The sequence below is a fragment of the Grammomys surdaster genome, unplaced genomic scaffold, assembly GCF_004785775.1.
Source record: "Grammomys surdaster isolate TR1022 unplaced genomic scaffold, NIH_TR_1.0 262642, whole genome shotgun sequence".
Lineage (NCBI taxonomy): Eukaryota > Metazoa > Chordata > Mammalia > Rodentia > Muridae > Grammomys > Grammomys surdaster.
In genome coordinates, this window is record NW_021625080.1 from 1 (window position 1) to 10,897 (window position 10,897).

The window sequence follows — 10,897 nt, forward strand, 5'->3', positions numbered from 1 at the left end:
TGGCCACTGGGGGTTCAAGGTTTCTGGGTATAGGGAGATGACACATAGGAATGGGGATAGGTTAGAAGTATGATGGGGTTCACAGGAGGGAGGAGATTCTGCACCAGAATCTGCTTATTTGGTCTCCTTGGAATTCGGGGAGACAGTGAAAAGAGGTCACACAAAAGGTCACGCAATAGAATTGAGGACTAGACTGGTAGTTGTGGTTCTCCAAAAACTGAAGGGGGGGGCAGACCTACAGGAAGTTTCTATTCTTCCCTGTCAGGATTTGTCCATGGTTATCAGTGAGTACATGCTGGAGTTAGGGGCTCAAATTCAGCAAGGAGTTAGGGGGGAAGGAGCTTAAGAATGAATTGTGTGTGGGGCTCACAGCAGATGTAGGCAGGCGGAAAGCAATGCCTGCTGGGGATGGAGGCTGGGTGATGGGCTGAGTTGGGGTAAGGAATTTTGGGGGAGAAGTTTCTGTGATCCATTGGTGTTGGTGCATTACAGGAAACAAACAGGAAAAAGCACAGCAGACTTCCTGCTATAGAGCTGGGAATGAGAATGGGGAAATAGTAAGTGGGGGAGCAAAGAGAGAGGCCTGGATCTGCCTTTAGCCTTCTGTTACCATGGAAGGAGTGACACTTGTGTTAGGTGTTAGGGAAGGTACAGGTCTGTCTTGAAGGCTGTGACAGATCAAAGAGTGGGGTGGGGGAGGTTACAAGGTTAGGATCTGTGGGATCCACAGGATATGGGAAGAATATCAGCTATTTACAGTATGATTCATAACAGTAGCAACATTACAGTTATGAAGTAATTTAACAGCTCATGGAGAACAACATGGAGAACTGTATTAAGGAGGCACAGCATTAGGAAGTAATACAACCACCGGCCTTGGGAGTACGAATCCATAAAGAATCAATCCCTACTAATATTTTCAAAACACATAAAAGATTTTTTGCATGCCTTGACCCACAAACACTTCTGTCCCAGAAGGTGTAGGACCTCCCTACCCCACTTTAGCCTACTCTTCTCGGTTGTCATAATGGTGATGATGACATGATGATAGATGATCTGGGTCCATTGAGAATGATGGTTGTCATCTGCCAACATTAAATTCCAAGAAAGAAACCAAGGGTTTCTACTACTGGTAGGACAGTGAGGGGTCTGCACAAACATCCACAGCTGAGCATGGCTGATTGGACTACACGTGGCTACTCTGAACAAAAACATCTCTGGAAATCAGACTGATTGGAAAAGTTTCATTCGTATAATATTTTATTTGGTTAAGGTTTTATTTACAGAGTTGTTTTTGGCCACAGGGACCAGAAGAGGGCCTCAGATCCTCTGAATCACCACTTACAGGTGGTTGAAACTCAATGTGTGTGCTTGTTACTTAAACAGAATTCTCTGAGAGAGTAGTAACTGTTTTGCAGCTGTGGTCCCACAAACTGAGTCTTAAAAAAGAAAATCTTCATTGTCTATCCTTCTCGGATGAGTAAACACTCATGTTTGATTTCTCCTTTCCTCTGGCCCCGGTCTTCTCTTCTGCTCAGTCCAATGCAGACAGGTTTCTCTGGAGAAACTCAGTTGGGCTGTGCTTAGGGCCAGCACCTAAATTAAATCCCAGTTTTCCAAGACATCAGACAAAAACCAAGCAAGAACATTAACAGGGTAGATGTCAGGTAGAATATCCCAAACAGCAGTGCTGCCCTTCCCCCACCAGTCATTCTCACATATTACAGCTGTTTCAAACCCTGAGCTACCATGCTGCCTTCCCCAGATTCAGTATAAATGCTCCCAAAATACCATTCTCCAATCAGAAGTCGTTGTTAACCTCACTGGTTGTTGCTGTTGGAAGAGAGATGTAGATCATAGCTGGCTAGTTCCTGTGTGGACTTTAGCCTCCAAGAAAGGACACTGTGCAGAAGCCAGGAAGTGGAACGCTTCAGCCACCAAGTGGGGATGTGACTTCACCATTGACTTCCACCCTGAGGTCTCAGAGACCTCAGAAGCATGAAGTGAAATGAAATCCAGGGCCTGAGTCTTCAGGTGGTTTCTGCTGTGGAGGTCAGCCAGGATGAGAGTGTATGCTGCATTCTCCACAGAGAAGTTCCTGCAGAGGGCATCCTCACACATGGCCATCAAGTCCTCCAGGCCATACTTGTCAGCAGCTGCCAGCACACCAGTGGCCATGGAGTGGCTGTGGAAGTGTGGCATCTTCCCAGTGTAAATGAAGCCCATCATCTCCTTGAAGACTTGGGGATCCAGGTCATGGATCTCAATGCGGTTTGTTAGCTTCTCCTTCATTTCATGTTCAAACATGGCTCTGAAAACTGGAGAGCGAGCTGCTAGGATGGCCTTGTGAGCCCTGAATTCATGGCCATCTACCAACAGGCAGCAGTCTGAGAAGAGGGAATTCTTCCACAGCTCCCCTAGGTCATCTGTCCACCTGTGCCTCGAATCCTTGATTTCAGGTTTCATGTTCTGTCCAGGCATACTGTAGAAACCTCCAACTATGCTCACCTTGCAGCAGAGGGTGAGCTGGTCTTTAGGGAGAAGCCAATGCGGATTGGAGAGGAGTGGATCTCGAAGGATAAACTTTTTGAATCCCCTCTTTTCGTTTTGCAGAAAGCTTTTGACATTGGGGCTCTTCATACGTTGAAATTTCTCTCCTTGGCAATTTATGATCCAGAACTCATACTTTGCCCAAACTGGGCTCTCTGGGTGGCTGAGCAACTCCAGGAAAACTGACAGGTAATCTTTGCTTTCTTCATCAACCCCATTTGGGTGTACTCTCAAACACCATGCCACTTCCTCATTTGCCTCTAATGAGAATAGTGGGCTTGTAATCTCTTTCCTACTTCCCCCCATGCAAAATGAAAAGTTGCTAATGGTCCACTCACAGCAGAATTTCTGAACACTGATCTGTGTATAGCCCCAGTTCTTGGCTTCCAGGTCCCCTGACATTTCTGCTGGAGGTAGTTTGGGTGTTAAAGTTGATCTGAAAAGAAGAACTACACGTTATTTACTCTTGATCCTCTTGGATACAATTATAGATACACTTTAGATCTCTCTCTCTCTCTCTCTCTCTCTCTCTCTCTCTCTCTCTCTGTCCCTCTCTCTCCCCTCCCTCCCTCCTTCCCTCCCTCCCTCCCTCTCCCCCTCTGTCTTTCTCCCAGTCTCTCTCTGTGTTTATGTGTGTATGAGTGTGTGTATGATATGAGTGTGAGTGTGTGAGTGTTTGATTATTGAATCTTAGGTCAATGATAACTTGTCTTGGCTATTCTATTCAACTTTGGAAGAATTTGGGAATTTTTATACAGTCTTATTTTAAGTGTGCTGTATTAGTCAGGGTCCTGTAGAGAACCTACAAAATGAATTCCTCTATATAAATAGAAAGAGGATAAATGAAAATAACATACAGGCTGAGGTCCATCTAATATAACAAGGCTAGAACCAGTACTTACTTAGTCCATGAGGTTTGAAGTCTCCAATGCTCTTCAGTATATACTGGAATTCTGAAGAATTAGGGCCTAATGTCAGTGAAGAAATGGCCTTGCTAGGAAGATGAGAGGGAGCAGTCATAGACATCAATCTTCCTTCATCTGTGTGCTTATATAGGCCTCCAGCAGAAGGTGTGGCCCAGTTAAGGGTGTGTCTTCTAGTCTCAAGATCTGGATTAAAGGTGTGTGTTTGCTGCCTCAAGAGTCAGATTAAAGGTGTGTGTTTTTCTCTATTTGAATGGGATCTATCTACTTCAATTTATGCAAAAAATTTTAAAAGTCGAGCCCTCCAGTTTTGTATGTTACTTAAGTCCACAGGTAACATAGACAAGAAGAATAGCCGGCACCGGTGCAATTGCATATTGCAGTCAATCATCCATAAATGAAGGGATCATGTCAATCTCTGCACATCTATTTTTTTACCTTGTGCTGGACTTACACTGACTCCTGTCATAAACATGATCAGGGAAGGGATATTTACCTTAACTTGTCAGAAATCTGAGTATTCACAAAATGGAGGGCATGTGGAAGAACTCCTATATGGTGGGCAGGAGGGAGAGCCTCAGACCTCTAAAGGTGGCTTTCTTCGTTCTTATGTATTTTTCCATTTAGTCCCACAGACCTTGTTTTGACTCTTCCCAATTTGGTTGGTGGTGTTGTACTTCCCTCCCAGGAAATCCTCCTTAGAAATTCATTTCCAGAGTCACTTAAGGGTGTGGTTGAAAAATATCCTAGATGCTTCTTAATTCAATCACTTTAATTGGCAGGATTCAATTTATCAATACCTCATGGTCTGCATCCTCTACAGGTGATTTCTGTCCTCTTCAGACTTGAAACTGCCATGCTTACTCTGCTGGTCTTGAAAAGGGAGAGATTTTGCTGTTTCCTAAGGACTGGAGCCTATATTCAAGAGATATCAAAGGTTAGGGTTTATTATTACTGCCCTTATGAAAAATGAAGTGGAAACTCTGCCTACATTTCTCATCTCCCCAGTTCTCTGTGTCTTAGACTTATAGTCTAGAGGACACAGAAATAACCACAGTGATTCAATCAGCCTTGCCATTCTCAGTTCCCCTGTATGGCTGGCTCCAATGCTTCTCATCCCTCAGGATAAATCAATCAATTGGCTTTGATTTTTGTTTCCTCCTTTAGACTTATTGCTACTATTAGTATCAGTGACTTCTTATCAGGTTCTTTTAAGACCTTGGTGGAAGGAACCCCTGCCTCAGATCAGAGTCCTTCAAAGACTGGAATCACATCTTTCACAGTTTCTGGACACTGGTATCTCAACTGAAGATGCCTTAACCAGACTTACTTCCAGAGGTGACAGAACATTTGACTTTCTAATGTGTGTATTGTAAAAGTGACTATTGTCTAGTCCCTGACCTTAGTGGGAATGCTTCAAGTTTCTCTCCATTTTGTTTGATGTTGACTACTGGTTTGCTGTATCTTGCTTTTACTATGATTAGGAATGGGCCTTGAATTCCTGATCTTTCTAAGAATTTTACCATGAAGGGATGTTGAATTTTGTTAAATGTTTTCTCAGCATCTAGCAAGATGATTATTAGTTTTTTTTTTTCCTTTGAGTTTGTTTATATAGTGGATTACATTGACAGATTTCCTACTATTGAACCATCCCTGCATTCCTGGGATAAAGCCTACTTGAACATGATGGATGGTTGTGATGTGGTCATTATTTAAAACTGGCCTCTGGTTCATCCGACTATCTAGCTGCAGCGGCTCTGCCTAGCCCAGCTGCCATGTTTCTTGGCCTGAGACCATGTGCGAGCTGCAGCTAGAACCAGCCCGCCAGAAACACCAGCCCTGCCACTCACTAGTTGCCAGCGTGAGAGATGGCTCTGCCAATCTTCCACGCTGTCTCTGCAAGGCAGGGCATTGCCCAGACTATTCCGCCATCCATGCAGGCCCAGTAAGAGAATGGGACTCTAATTCTTATAAATTAATCAAAGGCTTTATATGTTTGATAATGATTAATAACAAGATGCCCATACAAAGAGAGTCGTATCCCAATTAGCTAACGTAATTATAAGTTTATAAATTGTTCCCCACGAGTGCTCTCCATACCTGTGTGGTTCTCCATCCTACTACTTCTCTGCCCTCTCTAGCTCCTCTTCTTCCTTTTTTCTCTTCCTCTCCCAACTCCTGCTCTTCCTCTCCTTACTCCTCCCACCTTAGCTCTTCCTACATGATTGTTTCGATGTGTTCTTGGATTCAATTTGTGAGAACTTTATTGAGTATTTTTGTATTGATATTCATAAGGCACATTGAGGACCCAGCTATACCACTCCTGGTCATATACCCAGAAGATGCTCCAACATATAACAAGGACATATGCTCCATTATGTTCATAGCAGCCTTATTTATAATAGCCAGAAGCTGGAAAGAACCCAGATGTCCTTCAGCTGAGGACTGGATACAAAAAATGTGGTACATTTACACAGTGGAGTATTACTCAGCTATTAAAAACAATGTGTTCAAGAAATTCTTAGGTAAATGGATGGAACTAGAAAATATCATCCTGAGTGAGGTAGCCCAATCACAAAAGAACACACATGATATTCACTCACTGATAATTGGATATTAGCCTAGCAGCTTGAAATACCCAAGATTCAACTCACAGACCACATGAAGCTCATGAAGAATGAAGACCAAGTGGGGGTGCTTCGGTCCTTCTTAGAAGGAGTAACAAAATACTCAAGGGAGCAAATATGGAGACAAAGTGTGGGACAGAAACAGAAGGAGGGGCCATCTGGAGACCATTCCACCTGGGTATCCATCCCATGTGCAGTCACCAAAGGTAGATGCTGATGTGGATGCCAGGAAGTGCATGCTGACAGGAACCTGATATTGCTGTCTTCTTAGAGGTCTTCCAGAGTCTGACATATCCAGAGGCGGATGCTCACAGCTAACCATTGAACTGATCAAGGGGTTCCCGATGGAGGAGTTAGATAGAAGACTGAAGGAGCCGAAAGGGTGTGTGGGCCCATGAGGAGAGCAACAATACCAACAAACTGGAGCTCCCAGAGTCTGAACCACCAGCCTGGGAGCACATAGGGAGGGACCCACGGCTCCAGCTGTATATGTAGGGGAGGATGATCTTGTCGGGCATAGGTGGGAGAGGAGATCCTTGGTCCCATGAAGGCTGAACTCCGAGTGTGGGGGAATTCGAGGTTGGGGAGGTGGAAGGGGGGAGTAGGTGGTGGCACATCTTCATAGAAGCAGGAGGAGGGAGGATGGGATAGGGGGTTCCTGGGCTGGGGGGTGGGAGAAATGGGGTAAGGGGATAACATCTGAAATGTAAATAAAACATCCATTAAAAAATAAAAATTAAAAAAAAAAAGTGATGGCCAGGCAGTGATGTTGAAGTGCCAATCTGTGTGAGTTAGGGGGAAGCAAGCATCAATATCTGCTTGGATACTGTTGGGCTCCTTCATGGGGCCAGGAATCAGATTTCTGGCCTCTTCTATGGTAAAGGGAACCTGTAGAATATGGTAGACCTAGCCTGTCTCATGCTAATTCGTCCATCAATGTCAAAGTGATTTTATCAAAGTCATTCATCCAAGTTACTTTGTTAAGGTCACCTTGTAACAAGAAACAAAAGCACAACACACAAAACCACAAAAAACCTTCCCTCTCTATTGAATCAAGAAACAACCAGAAAAGGGTACTCATGAAAAAGACCTCTCCGTGACACACCCAAAACACAAGTCCAACCATTTCTATCATGAAGAAATGAGAAACAACCAGAAAGCAGTCCACACATACAAGAAAAGAACCAGATTGGTGGGCATCTCTCTGCTCCCCTGAGCCTACTCCCACCACAAATGGAGACTCAGTTCCTCTCCCGGCCCTGCCATAGCAACAGTTCCCAGATAAGTCTATTCCTAACTGCAACCAATTCAAGGCCTTGGTCCCAGATGGGTGGATTCCTCAGCTCCCTGAGCCATGCCCACCCAAACCGAGGCTCAGGATGTCTCCTGGCCTCCTCTGTAGCCATGGCTTCCAGACACATCTGTCCTAAACGAAAAGCCATGGTGGCATGGAACAAATTCAAGACCTTGTTCTCAGAAAGATGTGGCACCATTTAGAGTCAGTGAACACAGAAAGGCACAACCAGAAACAAAACCCAACCAAGAACAGAAAGAGATACAGCCCAGACTAACAAGAACGAACCAGAAGGTGGCACTCAGAGTAACACCACTCAGACAGAATCTGTGGTGAAATAGTCAGCAACAAAAACTAAAAGGAGAAAAAGATACAGTCCACAGTAACAAGAACCAACCAGCAGGTGGAGCTCACACACAAGATGGATGTGGGACCACTCAGACCTGGAAAAACAAAGATACAGTACGCAGTAACAAGGATCAACCAGCAGGTGGAGCTCACACACAAGATGGATGTGGCACCACTCAGACCCGGAAAAACAAAGATACAGTACGCAGTAACAAGGATCAACCAGAAGGTTTCGCTCGCACACACGACACCCTGCAGTACTGATGTTTACTAAGCTCTGGAGAAAGCACCATGGCAAAATAAGTCACTTGTATTTTTATACAAGTTTTTGTTCCGTGAGATCTCACAGAAAGCATCTAACATTCAGACAAATGAGTCACCACACAAATCACAAGGTTTTGTGCCACTGCACCTGCTCAGAACACGTAGTAAGCTTCTGACACTCAGATGCCTCATCAGGGCTCAAACCTAGAAGAATTTCCATGGCAACACAAGTCGTCAGGTTCCACACAAATAAATCATCTCAGCACACGTTTACCTTTACAGAGGATTCCTTCTGTTCTGCCGATCTCAGAGAAAGCTCAGACAAATTCAGAGCTCAGAGAGGCAAAAAGCAGAAAGTTTAACACAGTATTACAAACATAAAACTACAAATACCTAGACTAGTTTTGCCAGCTTCAAGACCCTCCAGATTGCAAGTCCTGTGTGTCATGAGGTACTTCCCAGCCAATGAGCCAAAATGTAGTTCCAGGGAAATATTGATCCCCAAAAAACACAGATAGGAGCTGATCTGATGATGCAAGTCACAGTAGGGTTTTTGTTCTATTTGAGCTTAGCCCCCTTCCCCCAATGCACCATCTTCACACAGGATGGTTTTGATGGCAGAGGAATACTGAGTATCTACTGGGACAAGGCTTTATAGTAAGAAGCAAGTGGGTACAAGCATCTAATTCGAAAGCTACTGTGGCCTTTAAGGTAATTGACTGGTGCTGGAAGTCATATCACATTGGGGATTAGCCTAGAGACCAGTGCTAGGCTTGAGTTTGTTGGGGGGTTACTTGGAAACTAATGGTAGGTACCAGCCTATTAGTTTACCTGTATTCAAACTTAGGTCAGGTTCTTTAAAATAAAGTCTGAACTTAAAAGATTTGGCCTCTCACTTGCACAGTCCGTTCTACTCTTCAATTCCTTGTTCTCTGAATCATTCTGTCTTTCTGTAACAGTGTCTCCATTGTTCTATCTTCAACATGACTTTGAAAAACTCTCCTGGAGAAACTGTGTCCTCTCTTCCTTTTCTCTCTGTACTGGATTCCTCTTTTTTTCATTATTTATTTTATTAATTTACATCACAAATGTTGCCCCATCCCAGTGCCCTATCTCAGAGTTCTTCAGCCCATTCTGTATCTATCCCCTTTGACTCTGGGAGGGTGCCCCACACTATTCCCCTTCCCTGGGGCATTAAGTGTCTACAGGATTAGGCACATCCTCTTCCGCTGAGGCCAGACAAGATGGACCTCTGCTATATATGTGCTTGGGGCCTCAGACCAGCCCATATATGCTTTCAGGCTGGCGGCTTAGTCTCTGGGAGCTCAGCAATGTCCAGATTAGTTGACACTGTTGATCTTCCTATGGAGTTGCCATCCCCTTTAGTTCCTTCAATCCTTCCCCTAACTCTTCCATAGGGGTCTCCTACCTCAGTTCATTGCTTAGCTATATCTGCATCTGTCCCAGTCACCTGCTAGTAGAGCCTCCCAGAAGACAGACAGACATGCTAGGCTCCTGTCTGCAAGCACACATAGCATCAGTAGTATATTGTTTTTCACGTATAACAATTTCCATGCAAATGTTCACTGCAAGAAGTCATTGGTATGATTTAAGGATTAAAGTTTCTGACACACTATAGGATTGGCTCCTCCATGTTCTCCAGCAGCTGGTAGATGGAGTAGGTTTTGGGAGGAACAATCTCAAAGCATTGGATTCCAGCCTGGATTTTAGCAGAGTGGACGAGCCCAGGTCTTGTGTCCTGGCTCTGCTGCCAGTATTTGTAACAGCTGAATAAGTAATACTTCATTTTGTGAATGTACCACATTATCTTTATTCAGTTTTCTATTGAGAGATATCTAGGTTGTTTCTAATTTCTGGCCAGGAGGAATAAAGAAGCAATCAATATGCTTGACAAAGATCTCTTTGGTAGAAAGAAGCATCCATTGAATGTATGCCCAACATTGATATAGGTGGACCTCTAGGTAAACTGATTCCTATCTTTCTGAGGAATTACCACAGTAATTTACATAGTGGCTGTAAAAATGTTCACTCCCTCCATCAATGGAGGAATGTCCCTACTGTTTCACATCCTAGTCAGCATGAGCTGCCACTTGTGTTACTGATCTTAGCTGACCCGACCTGCGGGTCCTTGTTATTCGTGGGGGCGAGGAGGACCACAACCTGAAAGAGAACGGGCGAGAGAGAAGAACGGACTCAAGGAAGCAATTGCTTGTCAAGAGCCATCTATTTGAGCGCAAAGCGCCTTTTTATAGTACGCTTTACAAAAGGAGGGGGTAAGGGGGGCCAGGTGGTGGAAAAGTACAGAATCTTCTTGGCCTGTGCCCTGAAACATTTCATGGTCTACACGGTACACTGCCTTGAATTATGGTCTACCTGCTTTCCTCAGAAGATATGGTACACTGCCTTGACTCTATCTGCAGCTGCCAAGCAGGATCGTGCGGTTGCCAAGCTGCAGGGGAGATTGTGCAGGTGGGGAAAGGTAGGGGGTGAGGGTAAGGGCGAGGGTCCTGGCTTCTGGCACCGCTGCTGCTTGCTGCATCTGGAACATGACCCCTTGGTTCTATTACATCTTTCACTGCCTAGGCTTAGCTGGCTTAGAAATCGTTCTGTAAAATGACCTTGAACTCATAGTTCTGAATGCCTCTGTCCTAAATGCTGAGATTAAAGGCCTGTAATACCAGGCCTGGATTGAAACCTCTCTTTACATTTTTGCAAGAACTTTATAAATGTGGATTGTAGTTCATTCCAGATATTGTCAAGGTGACAATTGAGAACAGTCATCACTGCTGTCAGACAGGAACTTGTCTTTGGACCTAATAGTTCTGGCCACTGGGGGTTCAAGGTTTCTGGGTATAGGGAGATGACACATA

At 44.4% G+C, this 10,897-nt stretch overlaps 1 protein-coding gene across 1 annotated transcript; it reads right to left on the bottom strand.

Moving 5' to 3' along the window:
• Nucleotides 1-1,705: 1,705 nt before the first annotated feature.
• On the bottom strand, nt 1,706-2,958 carry LOC114616083 (TD and POZ domain-containing protein 1-like). The gene has a single exon (XM_028761618.1). The coding sequence runs from the start codon at nt 2,950-2,952 to the stop codon at nt 1,855-1,857; it is 1,098 nt and encodes a 365-aa protein (XP_028617451.1). The 5' UTR covers nt 2,953-2,958; the 3' UTR covers nt 1,706-1,854.
• Nucleotides 2,959-10,897: the final 7,939 nt, after the last annotated feature.

What these genes read in the sequence shown, in the direction of transcription:
- LOC114616083 (XM_028761618.1), bottom strand. Translation starts at nt 2,952, where the DNA reads ATGTCAGGGGACCTGGAAGCCAAGAACTGGGGCTATACACAGATCAGT.